The 23,295-nt window shown below is 31.9% G+C and overlaps 1 protein-coding gene across 1 annotated transcript; it reads left to right on the top strand.

The window, feature by feature from the left end:
- The first annotated feature begins 2,113 nt into the window (after window positions 1–2,113).
- On the top strand, window positions 2,114–23,251 carry Snr1 (SWI/SNF related, matrix associated, actin dependent regulator of chromatin, subfamily b, member 1). The gene is made up of 9 exons (XM_076484151.1): window positions 2,114–2,321; window positions 5,939–6,044; window positions 6,336–6,462; window positions 7,039–7,173; window positions 10,844–10,971; window positions 17,937–18,103; window positions 19,537–19,727; window positions 21,920–22,051; window positions 22,530–23,251. The coding sequence occupies exons 1-9, from the start codon at window positions 2,241–2,243 to the stop codon at window positions 22,567–22,569; spliced, it is 1,107 nt and encodes a 368-aa protein (XP_076340266.1). The 5' UTR covers window positions 2,114–2,240; the 3' UTR covers window positions 22,570–23,251.
- The last annotated feature ends 44 nt before the right edge of the window (window positions 23,252–23,295 follow it).

The following is a 23,295-nucleotide window of genomic DNA, read 5'->3' as shown; positions in this document are numbered from 1 at the left end:
ATCTATTCTTGACCAACTAAACAATAAAGCCTTAATGGCCAGTGTTGATGCAATCTCCCTCTTCACAGAAGTTCCAAGCACTAAAGCCTGCAAGACAGCTTTAAAATTTTATATCCAGAACTTTAACCCATGGATACACATCACCAGCAACCAATTAGCAAACCTTATAGAATTCACTTCCACCAAAACTAACTTTATGTTCAATGACCAAACTACCTACAAATAAATGGCTTAAGTATGAGCAATCCCCTGTCACCAGTTTTAGCCAACATTTTAATAACACAGACTGAATTTTAAGCGATCAATTCAGCCTTACACCAACCACTATACTGGTACAGATATGTTGACGATACAATTACTGAATTCCACCTTCAAAACACACACTTAGTTTTTCAACCACGTTAACTTTATACACCCCAACATTAAGTTCACCTGTGAACAGGAAAAAAACAACAACTAACCAAACAGCATTTCTCAACCTAAAGATAACAAGAATCGATACACAATTCAAAACATAAATCCACAGAAAAATCACTCATATTGGACTATATATTCCCTGAGACTCAGCACATGAAACAAAAGAAAAACTCAACATACTAAGACACCAAATAAATACAGCCACAAAACTATGTTCACCCAGTAAAATTAATGATGAATTTAACAAAATAAAACAACACTTCATCAACGTCAACAAATTTCCTCCAAAAACCGTGGAAAAAAGTATACGCGCACACCTAGATCAACAACACAATCAAAACAAGTAAATAATAAATCACAAGATATAACAAACTACAAAACTTTACACTACTGCATACCATATATTCTTGACACCAGAGAAAAAATAACCAACATTTGGAAAAAAATCTTATAACAAAACACAACATTCTAGCAAACACCAAATTTATTCAAAAACCAGGTACAAAACAAAGTCCATATTATGATAAAAACTGCACTGACAATCACAACACCAACATTATTTATAAAATACAATGCAACAACAACCAATACTTCTATGTTGGAGAAATAGGCAGAAAAATAGAAATTAAATTCAAAAAACACAAAAAACACCTTCACACGTTTTTGAACACTGCAAATCAAACAAACATAACATAACCGAATAAAACACCCACATACTAAATAGGGAAACAAACGCAAAATCAAGGAAGCCGTACTTATACAACAACTAAAACCAAAATTAAACCAGTATAGAGGAACACCTTTATTTGATTCCCTTCGGTGGACTCAGCAGATAGCCCGATGCGGCTTTACTATAAGAAAACACACACACTTATACCCATACTAATTAATAACTTAACATACAACTGTCAGTTGCAAACTCTCTTTGTTAACCTGAAGACAGCCTAAAATGGTCGAATCGCTATTCTCTAGTTTATTTTAATAGATGTTTTAATACCCATATCAGCCGTCTTGAGATACAGTCTTACAATTTGTTTTTAACACTAACTTTGTATCCTATCCACTTATTTTTGTTTATTAGCAGTTTTTATATTCGTGTATGTGTTTTGTTTGTTTGTGTGTATTAAGCAAAAAGGGCTATCTGTGCTCTGCCCATCACGGGTATCAAAAATATATTTTTAGCAGTATAAGTATGCAGATATATCGGTGTGCCACTGAGTGGCTTATGTGTTTTTTTAACTAATCATGAAACATACCGTAGTCCCTCAGTACCCTTGCGGTACGTCAGCGGACTTATATCGCTTAAAACCAGGTTTCGATACCCGTGGTAGACAAAGCATAGATAGATAGATAGATGTGTAGCTTTGTTCTTAATTCGAAAAACCAAACTAAAATATATTGTAGTTCTCTTTATTTTTATATCGCATATAAATGTAATACATGTCATATGTTAGTATAACTGTATTGTTAATATTATATCTGTACTGTAATATTAGAACAATAATGAAACAACAATAATAATCTATAGATTATTAGGCGCAGTAGACTCGAAAAATAGAACATTACAAGTAATTTTTTAAGTTAGCGGATATTCTGATATCAAACAGTTGTATATATTAACCCTGAAGTACAAAGGCCGTTGTCTCTCGAATGAAAATTTTCTTTTGGTACGACAGTAATTATTTTATACCCCGCTTGGTGGCGTAGTATGATGTGCAGCTCACGATATTGTGGTACTTGATAAGTGTTTGTAGTATTATACTTATTTTGTGTTTAGGGAATAAGGGTCTTTGTGAACAGATATTTTCATTTAATCTTTCAAAATGACAATGCGAACATTTGGAGAGAAGCCGACAGCATTTCAACTTGAGGAAGGAGGAGACTATTACTATATTGGATCAGAGGTAAACTGTTATTTTGTATTATTAATCACGGATCTTTCATTTTTTTAAGCTCATAAAATCAATATAGGCCTACAATACAGTAACACAGCTGTATTGCTAGAACTGTTACTAGTATTATTAAACTGTAGTTGAAATTTTCACTTACAGTTTCGTTGATTTTTTTAAGGAAAACACATGACACGCTTTCTTATTAGGTCAACACGTTACGTCTATTTATGATATGTTTGAATAGAATACAATATGAAACTTTTATTACCATTATTTATAACTATTGTACACAAGAATGTAGGTAATTTATAATTGAATATATTAAAATTCATATCGTAGTTTATTAGGGAATCATGTAGGGAATCATCCACTATTTAAAGGTATAATAAATATCAAAGTATTTATATTTTAATATTATTATACAGTTAATTGCTGATGGAATGAAGCAGTATTTTAAACATTGTTGTATAGAATCAGTAAAGTTAACAAATGGAAAATTTTAGTTGTGTTCGTAGATAAAATCTAATAAGTCTCTGTGTCATATAAAGATAAATCCATTTTATTGTATCAAAAACAAGGTTGCCAATTATTGGCAAATGGGAACATTTGTTTCCTCAAAAAGCACCAGTTTTATACAATTATTGTATGCTATAAAACTACACAACAAATCAGTGCCTTGGATGTGTATAGGAATTCCCCCCTCTCCCCCAGAAAAAGTAAATCTCAAATTGTATTCTTGATCACAAATAAATTATATTTTTATATTGTTATATTTTAGATGGAATGCCAACCACTGTTATAGTACATGTACACAGTACAGTTGATTCTTCTTTTGCAAAAGAAATGAGCTATTGATTTAAATTACATTTACACTTAGTAGAGTTAGTAAGCTATACAGATAGTTAGCAAATTATTTGTAATTGTAGAAAGTGCAAGGTAATCCACATGGGTTCTTCTAGTTAGGGTTCCACAATTAATACAGCTAGGAATGAACTTATTAATGTAGGGGTAAGTCACACAAATCATCAAGGCAGTGCTCTGTAATTAGCAGTAAAATTACTAAAGTTTGAGAATGTCTTATAATGTATTGATTAAAAATTTAAGAAATAATTATCTGTTTAGTAATCACAAGTTAGGTCCTATTAAGAATAACCTATAGTGTTGGTCATATTATTTAAGAAAGGTTATTCACGTTTTGGAAAAGTTTGGAGGAAGGCAACTATCAGGTCATCCTTTAAGTAATGTCCAATCTCAGGTTCAGAAAAAAAGAAAGGATTTCAAATGCTTTTAATGATAGTTAATCAATAATGTATGTTCCATTATTATTAATTACTTCCTGCCAATGATTCACAAGCTTCAGAATGTCACTTCTATAAAATTCTTGGGTTTGGAGGAAAAGAATCTGGAGAGGGTAGTTTTGACATTGTCATGTGTTCCAAGCTCTTTTTCATCAAGATAGTTCTGCAAACTTCAGAATAGATGATAATCAGGTGGGGCAACATCTGGAAAATAAGGAGGATATGAAAGTTTTCAGTCTGTCTCTTCAGTCTCTGCAGATGTGATCCTTGCTGTATGGGGCTGTGCATTATCCTAGTGTAACATAACACTTTTATGACTGATCAAAGCAGGCCTTTTTTTCTCTCAGTGCAACATTCAAGTGCTCTAACTCATGACAATAGAAGTCTGATATAATTGTTACACTGAGTGGCAGCAACTCAAAGTGGATTGTGCCAACAATATCCAACTAAACTCTTAACAAGACTTTCCTAGGGTGGAGGTCCATTTTGGACTGTGCTTTAGCCAATTTACTTGCACTGAGCCATTGTCTGCAGTACTTAACATTTTTATAATATATCTGTTTTTCATCTCCAGTCACTAACCTGCCCAAAAAAGGTGAGTTACGTTCACAAGAGTGTAAAGAAGTGCAAATGTTCACTCTTGCTCTAAGGTTGGCTTCTGTCAAATCATGGGGGATCCATTTTCCAAGTTGTGACACCTTTTCAAACTGTTGGTGATGGTGGTAAACTGTTGAATGGGTTGAATTAAGCTTCTGTGCTAGTTCTTTAACTGTTACAATACAATCTTCATCAAGTTCAGCCAGCAGCAAGTCATCATTAAACTGATCAGGATGACCTGAACGTGGCACATCACTTAAGCCATAATCACCTGATCTGAACTTCTGAAACCACCTTCGACATTTTCTTTCATTGAGAGACTCTACATCATAAACACCTTGAATGTTTCATGAAGATTCTGCTGCTTTATTGCACTTTTTAAACTTATAAAGCATTATATGCCTAATGTGCTTCTCAGATACATCCATTTTCATATGGGTTTATTTGATTAATGATTTAAAAAGTGGAGTTGGGTTAGTTTCTTTTATTTGTCTGAACATTTTTACACACTTCCTACTACATATTTGAGTCATTAAAGCCTTCTGCAAAGACAGAAATGATGATGCACTTTCTGTATTAAATTTTTGGACATTACTTATGGAATGATTTGATAGAATGATTCTGCTGGATGACAGGGTTACATTATGGAGATAGGCAGGAATCAAGAAGAGAAGGATTACAGTTGGTTTTATTGAAGTTTGCCAATTATATGAGAGATAGATAGAATACAGACTGGCTTCTTTGTGTTAAACTATGAAGTAAAACTACTTTAAGCTTTCTAAAAAATATGGAAGGCTTCAATTAAAACAATTTTATTTTTGCTAATGGGGTGATTAGATTATGGAATAATGTTTCCATTAGCTGTTGTGGAGGTCAGCACCTTATAAACACTTAGAGGGAAATTGATGGTTTCCTTAAAACTTGAAAGGTGACCTTATATTTTCCTTTTTGTTCATCAAGTGCAGCCAGCAGCAAATCATCATTAAACTGAACAAGATGACCTGAATGTGGCACATCACTTAAGCCATAGTCATCTGATCTGAACTTCTGAAACCATCTTCAACATTTTCTTTCACTGAGAGACTCCACTTAAGAACAATTTAAAAAAACAAAATGTTCCATGTTGTCTATATGCTATAATAGTTGACTCTACTAAGATAATCCAAAGTAACTTATGTTATGCCAACTTACACTGTATGCTATGATTGCTTCAAGAATCCTTTATTTTTACTTTTTTATTAATTCTTATATATACCAGTCTAGCTAGTATTTTTTTTCATTGCTTTAGGTGCCCAAAAAAATGAAGATTATAAATTAACATAAACATTAAATTGAAACACTTAAGTAATTTTTTTTGATAAAATAATACTTTAACATGGTTGAATTGAATGTATCATGATAATTAAGTTTTACCTTTTAATGTAGCCTATTAACATATGTATATGACCAAAAATAAAGTACAAGAAACATGTTATAGTAATTAATAACATTTTTACAAAACAAATGTAAGTAACCATAACCAATGTTAGAATTTAGAAGGTATATAAATGATGAAGACCTATACAATTAGCATAATGCAAAGTGTATTTTTAAATATTGCCATTTTATATGAAAAAGAAGTTGCATGAGGCATATTAGGAAAAAAAAAAAATAAAGTTCATAAATATGTTTATATTTTCATACATTGATTTTCTAAAATTTCATTTTTCGTATTATAACATTTATCATAATTAGGTGGGAAATTACCTTCGAATGTTTAGGGGTTCTCTTTATAAAAAGTACCCCTCCTTGTGGAGACGTTTGGTGACAGTAGATGAAAGGAAAAAAATAGCTTCATTAGGTGAGTTAACAAAGTTTGTTTTGTTATTCAGTTTTATTTAATTTGTTATTTGTATCGTAGCATAGATCCTGTTAAAATCCAAACTAGTATGAAAAGGAATTCTATTCAACTCTCTTGTAAGTAATAAGAAAATCAGATTTGAAGGCATACCTTGATTAATGATATGAGTATTTATTAAACAATTAATTTTTGCTAGTTTTTTTTAACCAATGTATATGAATAATGCATTTTTAAATGATGGTGTCTAAACTGTAGTCTTAAACCTAATAATAACAAAATGTATAAATCCAGGTTTGGGACCTCATAGTCTTGCTACGAATATTACCTTATTGCGAGCTATAGAAGTTGATGAAATATTTGAGGGAAATGATGACAGATATAAAGCTGTATCAATAAGTACTGAACCTCCTTTACCGAGGTGAGTAATATTTTCTTTAATCAAAGTTAAGATAAATTTTGTTACATTTCACTTTGATTTGGAAGCACAGAAAATTCACTGATCAGCTTGGACTTATTGTAATATCTGTCCAACAAATTGTAAAATGAAACAACACATTTTAGTTTGAGAATTACATAGTTTTGTAATATCTGTACAGCTTAGTTAGACCTTACCCATACAAGAGTTTGTCAGTTTATACATTTGTGCATAATGCAAGTAATAACAGATTTTAATAATCATTTTAATTTCACATATATGACAAATTACTCTAAATTAGGATTACTGTGTGTCACATTTATATTTTAATAGTTAATGTTGAGTTGGAAATGTATTATGTTTCTACATACAAAGTTAGTTCTTGACTTGATTAGATCAAGCTTAGGAAAATGGTAATTACATCTGTGATTTTAACATAAAAAAGGGATGTTTGTGGAAAATATACCTTAATGGTTGTTACTAATCGTGAAATTAAAATTATTTTTTAGTTTCTTGAAGTACTAAAAGAATAAATTTATAAGAAAACCATGCATTATTTATCAATTTTACATGTCACAGGGAGACAAAATCCAAGAGAACAACATGGATGCCAGCATTGCCAAATAGTTCTCATCATCTTGATGCTGTACCATGCTCCACTCCTATCAACAGGAACAGAAGTGGTCACAAGAAAGTCCGTACATTTCCTCATGTGTAAGTTGAGAAAAGATTTTTTAGGCTTTTTATTAATTTGTTGGCTAATAAGTTCTAAATCTGGACCAAACTTTTTGTTGTCAAGCTAATGGATCCAGGTATTTCAAAAATACAGATACAAGTTAATTTTAATTTCTGTCAAAATTGGAAAAAATAACTTTAGAATTGAAAACATTTGTGTTTAGCTGAATATAAGTGATCATGTTTAAAAGAAATTAAGTAAAAAAATAAATTAGAAATTTTCTCTCAAAAGTACTGTGGCATAGGATAATGCCAAAAAAAAAAAGTTAATTATAGAATGTTTCATAGTAAACATATTATATTTGCTGTACATTTGTAGGCTTAGAATTTTAATTCCTTTCCTACTTTTAATGAACTATTCAAAAAGTATTTGGGATAAACAGATAAAATCCAATTATATATAATTTTTCCGAACTTAATAGAGATCCTAAAACCAGGTAATGTTATTTCAATACCTAGAGTATCACTATATTTATTAAAATTTTTGTTTTAGTAAAATGAGATTGAAAAATATATATGAAAGCAAACTTTTTTATAATGATGTTTATGCTTTCTTTTAGTTATGCTACTTCTGCTTGTTTTAATTTTTTATATGCATGTAAAGTTCTTGTGAATACAAGTATCATAAAATAATAATTCAGTTAACCTGTCTTTTTTACCAGTTATTGATATCAGAATAGAGAGACCCTCTTGAATACCTTTTAAAATTGGTTTTTTATCGAAAGAGTAGAATCATTCTGTTTAGCTGTGGTACTTTTTCTATTTGATAATGCAAACTATTTACGCTGGACAACTATTTGTTTTAACTTTTTACTAAAGTTTTTGTATAACTATGTTCATTTAATTAATTACACTAAGGTAAATTGATTTTAAAAAAATTATCTTTGTTTGATATGCAAGTATCAGCATGACTAAAAAGAATTAATTCAGTGAAAATGTAATTATCACACTTACAATGTCGATAAGAAACGAAAGTAAACCTTCTCTTTGATCTCTCATTTTGTTTCACTTTATTAGTGACATTTATAAACTCTTCTAACCATCATTTTTATTTCTGTTAGAAAATTTGGTTCAATACTGTTGTTATAGTTATATAACAAATATGTTTAGACAAATATTTAGTCTAAATAGCTTAAATGTTTGTATTTTTTAGTTACAATTTGTAGTCATTCTAGAATTAAACAAGCATAGTTTATATTTTCAATTTTTTATGATGGTTATGATATTGGTCAAATCTACCAAACACATATAAAGAGTCTCATTTGATAATGAAAATAACAGATCAAATTTAAGTTTTCCTTTTCTTAACAAATAGTTGATAATTATCTAGAGGTTATGGAGATTCTACATGTGAAATTTTAATATTTTCTGATACATGAAAGTATTTTTAATCTTAAAATGAAAATTACTCTGCAAGTAACTGGCAAAATTTTTATAAACAAATGATTATGTTATTAAAAATCATAGTATAACTACTCTTGGGGATACTTTTGTGTTTGCAAACTGGATGAATTCCCCCCAATCTGTAATGGAAGGGTTGAACATTCATTAGTAAAATCTCATGAAAAATCAAATGTATTAACCTAGCCATTCTATAGTTGTCAGATACTAGCATTCTGGTTCGCATCCTTGAAAGGTCCAACACCCATACTAATATGTTCCTTACCTTTAATGTATTTTGAGAAATCCTTGCTATTTTTATTTTTAGCCAAACCATTTTTTATATAGTTTATTTGATTTTCAAGTTTTCTTTTTGACCAAATTTCTTGTTCTTTTATAGTCCCTCATTGCAGTAAATTGAAACTTTTTATATTTATAATGTTTTTCTTCAATTTTATCTTTAATATCCTTTGTGAGCTAATATTGTTTTTTACTTACAGCCACTCTCTTGTCTCTAAGGAACATGCTTACCTTGAGTACTTAACAATGTTCCACCTTTAATCAGTATTTTTTTATAATTCAGTTACCCACATCATAGATCATAATTCTTGTTTCATCATTCAAGATTTACTTTTTTGAAGTCAGTAACCAAAACATCATTCCTTATCTCCACATGCAACAAAACATCAAATCCAATTAAGCAACAAGCACTTGCACTTTGTATTTTCCCAACCTTTACCCTATACTAGGAGTTAACAATAAAATAGCATTGTTCCTAGTAGGTTTCCTAACAAATTGTTTAAGAAATCCATATGAACAGTTTTTTAAACAACTCGCGATTTGACTCTAATATTTTCCAATCTATACGTCTGAAATTACAATCTTTAATAATTATAATCTTATTGAAATTTGGATTCTTTGTCTTCCTATAGAGATTTTATCAGTCTCATCTGGTGGTCTAAAACAAATTACTACTAAACTCCTTCTCCACTTATAACCACTAACAGAAACCCAAATAGATTCAACCTCACTACTGTTAGCTTTGATATTCTCAACTTGAGCAGACTGTAACTCATATTTTACATATAAAGCCACCTTCCTCCTACATTTTATACTCTATTTCTATTAAATAACCTATGACACTGTGTTTCAAAGAAATGTCTTTCATCATAAATGTCTATATTTAGCCAGGTTTCAATTACTCTTCTGTGCTGACCACTTACTCTACTCTTAACTATTGTAGCCTGGGAATAAATAATCAACACTAAATGCAAGTAGTCTTTTGATGACACTGTTAAACCTAATATAAAAATAGTGCACATTTCACCCTCTTTGGGAGAATTCCTGAAAGTTAGTTAAAAGATGTCAAGAACTGTTATTTGCAGAAAAGATATATAGTGCTTTTTTATTTCGTGTTAAGTTTAATTTAAGATCTGAATATTTGGATATTTGCAGCTAACAAAACTAAACATTTGTTAAATTTTCCTAATTTTTATCTATATACAGTCTTTCATATTTTTAGTTACAACGAAACAGCTAATAGAATGAATGAGGTCTCATTAATATTGTTTACTGAAGTTGAATAATTTAACTAAATCACCAAACTTCATTCAAATATTCCATGTTATTGGATACTTTCTATGGGCAATATTTTTGTGTACAATAAGAAGTGGGTTAAGTTTGTAGCCACTCAATCCACTTTCATGTATCATTGACATTACATAGAAGAATCTCCTATAGCATTATTTTTATTTGGTTATCAAACATTGTCATTTTGGCAATTAAATCTATTGTTCTCTCATTTTTAACAAAAAACATAGTGTGAGGTTGTAATTTTCTTTTTTACTCATCTAGAGGAAAATCTTTTCCTAATTGGAACATATATATTGAAATTTTAATTAGGTTTTTATTATAAGAAAAAAATTGATTCATGAATTACTTATGTTATAATGGTTTAAAATGGGTTAAATATTTTGTGTTATATATTGGAGTTTCTTTCTTTCTTGTACCACAATACAGTGATAAACTACATGTAATGAGCTGATGCTTAGCAATGTAACGTTGTTTTTTTTTATTATTATTAAATGTAACAGCTTTGTAATATTGTGTTATTATTTTCAGTAAAGGTAACAATTTACTAACACTTCATTGGCCTAATATTATTTGATGTTAATTAAACGTAATAACATTTTCTTTAATAATATAATTTGTTGTGTTATATTTTTCTAAAATACTTCCATTATCTTCAGTGAATGTCTCATTTTCTTAGATATGATGATTTGGATCCTTCTGTTATCCATGAAAACTCTTCCCAGCCAGAAGTTCTAGTCCCAATCCGACTTGACATGGAGATTGATGGACACAAGCTTAGAGACACTTTTACATGGAACAAAAATGGTACTACTTTACAATCTAAGGTGCTAGGGCCTTATTCGTTACCTTTATTTATAGTACAGAGATTGGGTTGTGTGGTTATGACAAGTTATAACTTGATGTCTTTTAACTATACAATACTGTACTATTGGATTTCTAGTAAATATAACACATAGTATAGTTTGATCAAATAAGACTACCATGCTGTATTTGGAAATAGGTAAAAGTGTACCATGCAGTAAAGGTGGATGCCAGGTAGGCTTATGATATAGTACAGTCAGATGTCAAGTAAAGGTACCTTAGAATAAGTTACTTACCTCTTATTTCAATTATGAGTTTTTATGTGTCCTGAAAATGTGTATGCACCTTAATATTGAAATGCACATGCAAACACACTTTGTTGTAATGTATTTAAACAAAAAAATGGATATAAATATACTTTAGTAGACATTTTGTACAACATGTTAAAAACTGAACAGTTTTTAAAAAGGCATTATGTTAGACCGTGGAACGTTATAAGGTTAATTATTCATAATATTACATACAGTAAAGTTTAGCCATAACTAAACTAAAGCACAATTTACAGTGTTAATTTATTTCTTTATCAAATATAGGTTGTGCTTAATAAAGGCTTAATAAATCTTAGGCCTAAGACAAGTAGACTTACAGATCTTGATGTCTGCTATTAGTATTCTTTTGTATTATTCTAGAAATCCTATGTTTAAAGAAATACTGTTGCAATAAAGATACTAGTTTGACTGCATATGTTTCTCAGATCTCTACTAGTTTGTTGTAAGATAAGATAAATCACAGTTTGATGTAAGGTAGATATACTATGCATCACAGTTAGATACCAGGTAAAAATACTATATAGTAGAGTTGGAAGTACTGAAAACATTCTACAATACAATTGTATCTTAGTGTGCATAAATAGTTGTGTATATATTAAAATAATATTGAACATGCAAATCGGCAAGCTATTTAATAAACATAGCCAGTGTAAAGTTATGGTGAAATGGAATGTATCATAACTATATTTTGACATTGTTTGGGGCTTCATAAAGTTGTACAAAAGTATTCTTGCATTCAGATCAAAAGCTGTTTTTAAGATTGGAGATTTAGAATTACCATGATTGAGATATCCTTTGTATACAATAGCATTGGAAAACAAATGAATATGGATCAAATGAAAACATGCTGGATGCAGCATCTGTTTAGTTTTTTATGAATGAACTGTTGAAAGGGGCACTTGATGGATCATGGCATGTTTTGAATATGAAAGTATTAAAACATAGACTTCAGGAATGGAAATTCCACTGCAGGACTCCTCTGCATAAATAAAAATGGCCATTTTGATAGTGGAACTGTTGGGTTTTTGTTTGAATATAGATAACATTAAGTATTTGATTGATTTTTACAGTCCTGTGTATGTCTCGTTACAGGAAACGTTTCTGAAACCTGCCAGTGCAACCACCCTTCAGCAGTTTTCTTTGTACAGAAATTACAGGTTTGTGATGGATGAGTGCATGGAGAGTTATATTGCTGGAGGAAGTGCCCCTTGAGGTGGAGTCCTGTAAATGGTTAGGGGACATGTTTGGTGTGCATAGCAACCCATGAAGGGGAGGAGAGGATCCTGGTGGTTGAGGGGTTCAACCATAACAAACCACTTTGGCCTTGAATTCCTCTAGACAGGTGGCCTTGGTCAGCTGGTCCACTTGAGCTAGGGTCAGCCAAATACCAGTGTTGGATGTTCTCAACAGGTGTTGTGGACATTATGTCTAATGTTGGTGTTCAGATATAGTGCTCATGAAACCCTGGCATTGCTGCAATGTCTTTGTTCAGCACTGTAGTGCATCCTCTGATATGGCTCCATGGTGAGTGGGGGTCAGTGGTCACTGAAATGTATTGCCTTTATTATGGATACCCACATTCATGAAAAATTAAATAAAAATGAAAACATTGAAAGAGAAATAGATTATCAGAAAATTACCACATGTGAATGGCTTTGTGTACAGTCACCATCACAGTCAGATTTTGCACTTCAGTTTCTAATTATGCAGTCCTTATCTGAGAAATCCTTAGGTCAGATGTCTCCCTTGCTATTCAATTGAGATTAAAGGGGCTTGCTGGCTTCCCCAAATCAGTAAAGAAGTTATGCTCTGGAGACATTTTGGTGGAAACATCTTCACCACAATGTACCAAACTCCTCTTGAAGTCAAAAGCCATTGAGATTACTCCCATGAAATTTGAGTTATTTCAAAAGTGTTATAGTTGAGATGGATTTAAAGAACATTCCTGAGTCAGAGATACTTGTAGATTTCTACAACCAAGGCATTTCTGCAGTGTGCTGAATCTCCTGCCACAGTCAAATTGGGTTATCTGAACTGTAAGGTATGGCCATACATTCCTAACCCTCATATGTTTCCAGTATTAGCAGTTTGGTCTCTTGAAGGCATCGTGTCATCATTCTTTAGCATGTGCTCATTCTGGTGGCAAAGATCATGACACATGTGAGTGCCTGACTGGAACCACACTGTTAACTGTAGTAAATAACACCTCTCTTACTCTATGTCTTGTCCTTAGTGGGTGGAAGAGAAAGTGGTACAACACTTGAAGACTGTAAACTATATATCCTATCCAGAGGCACAGAAGTTATTGTCCCCCACTCCATCTCAGACATATGCTGCTGCACTCCATTCCACTGTCACAGTGGAAGTCAAACAGATCTCTCTGTGCCTCCAGTAGAGTCGTTTGAAAAACATCTAAAGAGTCTTTTGCCTTCCAGGGTTAAAACAGTTGACAATTCTACATCCCTTGTCTCTGTTCCCTCCGCTCCTTCCAGTGACTGCCCGGGTCCACTTCCTTTGGCTTTGAGTTTGTATGTTTCTTCAGGTCCATCCTCTTCTGTACCCTTGAGATGCAAAATAATTACTTCTTACTGGAACCTTTGTCCACAGACAGAGACCCATCTACTCAACCCATGGCAGGATCCATGAAAGTCGATCGACTTCCATCCAATAAAAAAAAAAAAAAAAAAACGTGGTTGAACACAGAATGGCTCCCTGCCCAAATCTCCTCCACATAAATAAAAATGGCCACTTTGATAGTGGAACTGTTGTGTTTTTGTTTGAGTATAGATAACATTAAGTATTTGATTGATTCTTACCATCCTGTGTATGTCTCGTTACAGGAAACGTTTCTGAAACCTGCCAGTGCAACTACCCTTCAGCAGTTTTCTTTGTACAGAAATGACAGGTTTGTGATGGATGAGTGCATGGAGAGTTATCTCTGTAAATCTCGGAGAAGATGGTTAATGCTGTCTTGTTTGGTTCTTCGAATCAAATAACCTCCTTTCACCCACCAAGTGTGGGTTCAGACAACAGCACTCCACCATGGACAACCTGATTTAATATAAAACTTCAATCAGAAAAGCCTTCTCAAATGACAGCATCTTGTTTCTGTATTTTATCACCTTGAGAAAGCTTATGATACTGTATGGAGGTATGGCAAATTGCAAGACCTCCACTCATACAAGTTGTGTGGCCATTTTTTTATTAAACATTTTTAATGGACCAGTGATTCTAAGTCCATGTGGGTTCAACACTTTCCCGTTTTTGTTTTTTCCTGCAGGAACTTGGAGTCCTTCAGGGCTATGTCTTGAATGTCACACTTTTTATTATAGAAATTAATGCTATCAGAGGACAACTTCCCCCCTATAGTTGCAAATGGTCTTCTACATCTCGTGTCAGTCGTTGAGCATGAGGTTTATTGAACAGCAGCTACAAACTGCCCTCAATCATTTACTGAAGTAGACCACAGCAAATAATTTTATCTTTACTTGCTTTAAAACTGTTTGCATGCACTTCTGCTTCCAAAGGGGTGTTCACCCCAATCTTGAACTCTGTCTCGGAGAAGTTGTGCTTTCTGTGGTCCCTGAAGGAAAGTTCTTAGGGCTTATCTTTGACTCTAAGCTGACCTTTGTTCCACACATCAAGTAGCTACATGTCAAGTACACAAGAGCAATGAACACCCTCCATGTCCTCTCTTCCACCTCTTGGGGAACAGATTGATGTTCTATGATATAAATCTATTGTGCCCTCATTCAATTTCAACTGGACTATGGGTCTCTGGTCTATAGCTCTGCCAGGACCTCAGCCTTGAAAATGTTGGACCCTGTTCACCACCAGGAGCTTCGTTTCTGCACATGGCCCTTTCACACTTCTCCACTCTAGAGTTTGCACACTGAGTCTCATGAACCTCCCCTACACCTCTGCCATTTGCAACTGTCTTTACTGTATACTGCAAAACTTTGATCCTTACCATAGCATCCCACCTGGGATTGTATTTTCCTTTATCAGTGGGCCAAGCTTTTTCAGAATAGATGGTCTGCCATTGTTCCTTTTGGCTTTCGTATCCAGGCACAGTTAGGTGAATAGGGTCTGTCCTTGGATAACATTGCTGTATCCACTTATCAGCCCATCCCATCAAGGATTATTACCATCCCCAAATGTAACCTTTCTTTGAGTCATCTGAAGAAGGCAGATTCTTTTAATTGGTACTGCCTTCTATTTGCTGAACATCTTTTGAATCATCCTTCAATTCCCATTTGTGTGGGTGATTCGAAATTAAGTGACACTGTGGGTTCTGCCCTGGTTTGGTGTTTGCACACAGAATCACCTCTGCAATTTCTGTGTTTACTGCTGAATTGTATGCCATTTCTCTTGCCATCGATGACATAGAAACTATGCAGTACACGAACTGTACTATTTATACCGACTTGCATAGCTCTCTGCTGGGCCTGGAATCTCTTCACATTAGTTCTCACCTTGTTTTTGTCAATATTCAAAACAGAATGCACCATTTCTCTCTATCATCTACTTCAATCCAGTTTTCTGTATACCAGGCCATATTGGTATTTGTGGGAGTGAGCTTGCTTATATATATATGCTCTAGTGCTATCACGGCCATGCCTGTCTCATACATGGACTATGGTCCTGTATTCAAGGTTTGGCTCTGTGTCAGTTGGAAGTTGACTTCGAATGAGCAACATGATAAAAAGCTTATGCAGATCAAACCTTCTGTTTCTTTTCTGCTATCTTGCTCATGCAAGGAGGAAGTTGTTCTGGCTAGACTACGCATTGGTCGCAGTTTTTAACTCATTGTTTTCTTTTATCTTGGACAGATGCACCAATGTGTGGTCTGTGTGACACTCAAATCACAGTAGCCAACATTTCACTGTCATGCCATCATTACAATTGTGAGTGACAGCACCATTTCAGATATTTTTTTTACCATGGGTTCCCCTTTGATGTTATACAGTGTCATTGACGATGGTGACACTGTCCACTTCATTTGTTTTTAAATATTTAAGGGATATTAGTCTTTTAACTTCAAGTTTTTAATTAGAAAATTGGACTTTGTTTTGTTTTAATAAGATTCCTTTTTACATATTTTAATTATTTTACTTTTTACCAGTCGTTTGGCACAGATACCCTAGTTGCTTTGCATCAATAGATGCCAGTCAGCCAACCAACTGAAGAAAGTGATCATCAAAAATGAAACAATATAAAAAGGGCTTTAAAATATTTTTAAAAACTTTACTCATTACTGTTAATTTTAAAGAAAACTACAAATACATAAAAGCATTAAAAATACCAGCATACACATGACCACATATATTAAACATTTTCATCTTATGTCAAAATATGATATTTTGCCTCTGATACTTTATCATACTGTGCTGTTCAATGCTACGGATGGAAAATGAGAAGACAGGTAATCAATAATTATATATAAATTCACTTGGCATTATCCAAATACATACACAAAAAGCAGTTTTTTTAATGAGGTGTAAGTGCGTGTTATACAAACAGTTATTTCTTCCACATATTGTCAGTTCTCCAAACATTGAAATCTTTTTCATATCATCACAATATAAATCATTTTGTTCTATATAAAACCAGTCTTCCTACCATTGGTAGATATATGTGTTAAGTCGCTCATTAAAACTTCAATAATAAACCTTGTATGAACAGAAATGAAATGTTGGTCAGGTAAATATTATTAAATAACAAAAGCCCTACTTCAGACTTTACATCAGTGTATATTATGTTAATATATTACAAGATCTGATGATGTTATTGCAGATCTAATAACTTAGGATGTAGCTCTTTGAGTGAAATATTTGACAAGGTTACATGTAGATATCCACATTTAATATCATGTCAGAATGGGTTAATTATTTCACGACCATTTTTATGGACTTAAAAGCTAGTAATACATCAAAAGACGTAGTTGTACCTTGTTCTCCCAAAGAGAACCTTAAACAATGAAATATTACAAATAGTGTTATGGTATAAATTTTAAAAATCATGACTAGAAATGGCATATTTTATCACAATGCCAAATTAATCATACAAATAATACTGCACTGAAAGGAACCCCAGATTAAGGCCTCACACTAATTAGGGGGCCTTAAGCTATGACTATAAATGTATTGCATGTAAAAGTTCTGTCTCAAGGGGGCCTCTGTAAGTTGAAAAGTCTAGGGCCAATAAAACCCTTAATCTGTCCTTGATTAAAAGCCATATTGGTATCATTTTTGTTATGATGTCACAAAAACTAAGTTATGACAATTTTTAATGTGGCATTCCACAGTACATTCTTTTATACCCAGGGTACTTTTGAATATCCATGGATAAATGTGTGTGATAATTGGTTATTTTTCACAACTGTCCATCTCATACTTCTAACATATCAATGCATTAAAAAGTGTTTTGTCCACTTTAGGGAGGAGTTCACCTCCTACAATACAGCACTGTATTAGTAAATTTAAATGTTAAGAAAATGTGCTATACAGTGCAGATCATTGTGAGTTACATGCAAACATGTATCTGTTTTTTATTTGTTTGGCATGTTTTATACAATTAATGAGTTGAAACTGTATGGTTTTGATAAAGATATATTATTAAAACAAATGCTTGTTTCAGATTCTCTCATCACTCCTGAGCAGTTTGCAGAAGTTTTGTGTGATGATTTAGACCTGCCACCACTCTCCTTTGTTCCAGCTATTGCACAGTCTATAAGACAACAGATTGATGCTTTTCCCACTGATAATCTTCTTGATGAACAGACAGATCAGAGGGTTATCCTTAAGGTAAAAGAAACTTAAAAGACTTGTAAACTATACAGTCTACTGTATTAAGGTAGCATCCAGTTTTTAACGCTTAAACCATTTTAGAAGATAGGGATTACATACGTGGATGCTTTGGGGGAAAAAAAAGGTTTCATCCACATACAAAATTATAAAGAAAAAGATAGATGTTTAACTATTTTTATAATGTAACAAAGGTTTGCTAAATTATAGCCTTTATGTTTTTTGTGGAAGTTATATTAAAATATTTTGGAAGAAAATATATTCTGTAAATGATATTTATCTTTTATTATTTGTTAATTTTTTTTTCTTTTACCAAAACATGCATTTCAGTAAGGAAACATGACCAGGTGGTTAAGGCGCTCGATTCGTAATCCGAGGGTCACAGGTTCGAATTCCCGTTGCACCAAACATGCTCACCCTTTCAGCTGTGGGGACATTAGTGGGGTCAATCCCACTATTTATTGGTAAAAAAAATAGCTGTCTTCCTTCTAGACTTATACTGCTAAATTAGGGACGGCTAGCCCAGATAGCTCTCATGTAGCTTTGTGCAGAATTCAAAAAACAAACAGTAAGGAAAAGGTGATGTGGAAGTCTAAACTTGTCTTTGATTCACTACTCCCACTGGTACAGATTAGTTTCACAAAATTTATGGCCCATTGGTACTGCCAGGTATATAAAAGGTAAAATTTATAAGAAAAAATTTTAACATCAATAGATATTTGTTTGGTTTGGTGAAGAAAAAAAAAAAATAACCAGATAGTTCTCTGAATAATAATAGATAAGTTATGAGAGCATGTTACATTATACAGTATTTTAAATTATTAGTGGTAAGTAAAGCAGTGTATAACCAAACCAACCAAACATAATTATTTATATTAATGTAAAATGTTTTTTCCTCATAAATTTTGCTTTTTATATACTTGGCAGAACTGATGAAATGTAAATTTTGTGAAGCTAATCTGTAGCAAAGCAAAGAATAGATTAGGCCTTTACATTGTCTTTTCCTCACTGAAATTCATGTTTTGGTAAAGGACAAAATTGTTTAAAATTTTTGTCATGTTATAAATTTTACTTCTGATATATGTATAACGTTATTTTATTTTGTTTGGCTGTAAAACTGTTTCTTTCATGCAAGTGAATAAGTAGATTAAATAGAATTGCCTAAATGTATTTGTGTACAAGCATCTCATCCAAGGTCTGTTACATTGATTGATCAGTAGGGATATATGACATCAAAGTGAATAAATTTCAACATACATACATACATGAAACCACTTCTTAAAAGAATAATGTACATGTGCACAGTTTTGTAACCTTTTTTTTTTTTTTTATTTCAAATGTTAAGTTCAGTTCTATATCCCTCACATTAATCAGCCTTACTGAATCTTAGTAGCCAATAGAAAAATGTGTAATACATTCTGTAATCTTTGTAGTTAAACATCCATGTTGGCAACATATCCTTGGTTGATCAGTTTGAATGGGACATGTCTGAAAAGGAAAACAGTCCTGAACAGTTTGCCTTAAAGCTTTGTTCAGAACTTGGTTTAGGTGGGGAGTTTGTAACTGCAATAGCTTATAGTATTCGTGGTCAGCTTTCTTGGCACCAGAGGACATATGCATTCAGGTAGGATTTGATATCTACCATTATATATTTAAGTTTCTTATTTCAACAGGTTCTGCTTTTCAATTTGCATATGAACATTATCTCAATGTTTGTGGGAATGAACAAGTTGGTAACTTAAAGGATATTTGGTAAGATGTACATAAAATGGTGGTTTAAATCAGACCTACTAATTTTTGGATTAAGCCACAAGGAACTTCCAAAGAGGAAACATAAGTGTATACATAACTTGTAAGGTACTTCAAGAAAATTAACAGTGTGATATAATTTGAAATTATATGTACTGTAATATAACAAAATGGAATATAATAGAATAGTAGTAATGCATCATCACTGTTGATTGATGGTAAATTAGGTAGTGTTCTGAAAGGACAAGTTTCTTAATAACCCTTTCACCATGGTGTAATATACACAAATTTGTCTACACATTTGCACTATAATTTCTGATACAGCATGTGCATCTTCACAAAATTTGGTAGACTTTTAGTAAGATTACAAGAATTTTGTGTACAAAAAATTAGAATTTTTAACAAAATATTTTTACTAAAGATTTGTTAGTGAAAATAAATCTGTTTCATTATTAGTCTGAGTGCAAAGTGATTTAATGTTATGAGTAAAAAACTATTCATTGTCCCCAAAATCTTAAATGTTATTTGCATAAACTCTCAAACCTCCTAAATACATTTCAAACGTTTGTTTTCAGCAAAACTTTATATTGTTGTTTTCTATACTCTTGCTGTGTAGGGTCTGACACTTAACCAACCTTGTATTCATCATAAAAAAATTAAGAAATATAAATTATTTTTTGTGCTAGAATGACTACATATTATATACAAATGTTTAGTCTAAGTAGCTTAAGTCTCATAATGCTATATATTTACATATATATTGACTTTCCAGTCATGCCTACCTAACATTACATAGCTTACATTGACACGGTAAACGCACTCAGATCATATATCCAGTGATATAAAACTGAACTTTAGTCTTCCTTGTCTTGGACTAGTATTTTGTAATATATAGTCACATTTTAATTATTATACATTATAATTATGTATATAGAAATAAATTGTTAAATTTCTTTTTTCTTAAAATATAGAACAATAAATCAAGAAGTAAAGCAAACAGTTATTTGTTCTTGCTGCAAACTGCATTTGGTTGCTGCTGGACATAGTTTGCTAAATTTTTTTTAGTTTTTGTGCAGGGAGCATATAAAAATTTTTTAGGTTTTATATATACTTTTGAATAGTCAAAACATCACAAGTAACTACACTGATACCATAGAATTTCACTATAATTTATAAAGCTTAGTAACTAAGATTTATTTAGATTTTAAAAAATATGAAACTTCGAGCAGACTAAAGACGACACCTCATTGAAATCTTGAATTGAAAGAATGAAGCATTTTCAAAAATTAAAATGGCTGAGAAAATTACTCTGGGGACATTCTAAGCTATTGATTAGTTATTCACATTTCATATGTTGAAGTACATGTATATAAGGTACAGTTTCAAACAATGGAAAGAACTGAACAGGGCCACCATATATGATTCAGTACATAAGCCATATGTTAGCAAAATAAAAATATGTTATAATTTTATGTTCTAGCTTGATAACATTAGTAATTTGAATTCCTAATTTATACAATGCTAAAGCCTTAATATTTTAACATCTAATTTTAAACCGCACTAATTTCAACATACCACAACTCATTAAAAATCTGTATTTAAATTAAGAAATTAACACATATATAATATGTTTGAATTATCTACAATTTGATTTTAAGCTTATGACAAATTCATAAAACTGTTCAAAATTTTGAGTGCATGATGATATGGCCTTTGAACCCTAACTTGTTGTGCAAGGGTTAAACATTAAGTAAAATTTTTATTGCAAAATGCTGTACTTTATTAGGTATTAAAAATGTGTTCAATTTAAAATGCTGTAGGTAACAAAATTAAGTATTGAACTGCAGTTTAAAAGAAAAAGTCAGGAACATAAGTTTAAAAAATATGTACAGAACATTCCACAAGTAATTTTCCAATTTGAAAAGCATTTCAAACAGAGAACTGAGGAAGTGCCTAAATATAATGTCAAATTGTAAAACTTTTTTCATGAAATGTTTCTGAATCATTTTGCAAGATTCCTTATTTTAGATGGATAATATGTTACTGTAGCTACAGTCTAATTTCTAGCGAGGCCCCGCTGCCTACAGTGGATGTTCCTTTCCGGAGCCAGACAGAAGCTGACCAGTGGTGTCCATTCCTTGAGACCTTGACTGATGCCGAAATGGAGAAAAAGATAAGAGATCAAGACCGAAACACAAGGTGAGTGTTCAGTAGTAATAAGTTACAAATCTTTTTAGAGAGATAAACCTTCTAGTGATGTGAAAATATATTTTTATTCCCTGATTTACACAGCTGTATTGAACACTCAACATTTCGCAATAGCTGCACCTTTTTTTTTCTTGTCAGATTTTTGCACCATTTCATAGCATGTGCATTTTCTAGAACAAGTATTTCTTTAGGAATACATATTACTGGTTCTTCTAAAAATAATGTTTATTTTTATTATGTACTGATTAACAATGTGGTATATGCAAATACCTTTTGTTGTAATTATCTGAATATCAGTTGAAAAACAAATTTGATGTTTACTGTTTTTAAGAAAACACGATATTTAGTGGTATAAATGTATTATTTCTTCTATTCAAGAATTTTCTGTATTAAAAACACAATATTCTGAATACTTTTATTTTCACTTTAAGTGTTATAATAGTTGACTTGTTACAATAACTTTTTACAGGAGGATGAGAAGATTAGCAAACACAGCCCCTGCCTGGTGAAACCATTAGTGGGAGTACCTCAAACTGATACCCACTTGTGGAATGTTATTCTTGTATTACTATACAATTGTGTACTTTTCATTTCTGTTTTACAAAAAATGTGTAACTATTGATAGGCTGGTTTTGCATTTATTTAGGGTTTATACACCTAGGAAATCACAGAATTCAAAGACTGAAAAATAAATCTTGTTTCTTCATTTAACTTTAAAATGCAAATAACATTTTTAATTTGAATTAATCCATGTAAAGTCAGGCTAAGTACCCTATAATAATTCCCACGTTCATAGCGTACTCCACACTAATCTGTAACATTGCAGTGGTTAAGTCAATCATTTTTGAGCACACTTTGTACATTAGTTCAGATTTTTTCTTTCAAGCCCTTAAAAACATCCTGTATTAATCTTTACAGTTAAATAAGCTATTTATTAATATTTTCAATATTTGCCTTCCCATGGTTTATAAATGTGTTGAACTTAGAGTTGAATCTCCAGTTTGAGTTTAAGTCAAAAAAGAAACAGTTAAATGTGTTGCTGAAGAAGTTAATTCATAAAGTACTGACTGGACTTGCTTGTGCACATGATTTTTTTTATCCCCAGTTCTCTGGTAAGGTCCTTTCTACAGATTATCACAAAAATGTATTGATTCTGTGTGTATTGGAATTAAAAAAAAACTTTAAATTTTATATTCAACTAATTGAATTGAATTTTTGTTTCCTGGAGATCACTA

Source organism: Tachypleus tridentatus, chromosome 13 (genome assembly GCF_004210375.1).
Source record: "Tachypleus tridentatus isolate NWPU-2018 chromosome 13, ASM421037v1, whole genome shotgun sequence".
Lineage (NCBI taxonomy): Eukaryota > Metazoa > Arthropoda > Merostomata > Xiphosura > Limulidae > Tachypleus > Tachypleus tridentatus.
Note: the sequence above shows the minus strand (reverse complement) of the source record. Positions and strands in the feature narration are given on the sequence as shown.

What these genes read in the sequence shown, in the direction of transcription:
- Snr1 (XM_076484151.1), top strand. Translation starts at nt 2,241, where the DNA reads ATGACAATGCGAACATTTGGAGAGAAGCCGACAGCATTTCAACTTGAG. An exon ending in TTTTACATGGAACAAAAATG is followed by an intron (nt 10,972 to 17,936) that starts GTACTACTTTAC and finishes TGCTTGTTTCAG; the next exon opens with ATTCTCTCATCACTCCTGAG. An exon ending in GATCAAGACCGAAACACAAG is followed by an intron (nt 22,052 to 22,529) that starts GTGAGTGTTCAG and finishes AACTTTTTACAG; the next exon opens with GAGGATGAGAAGATTAGCAA.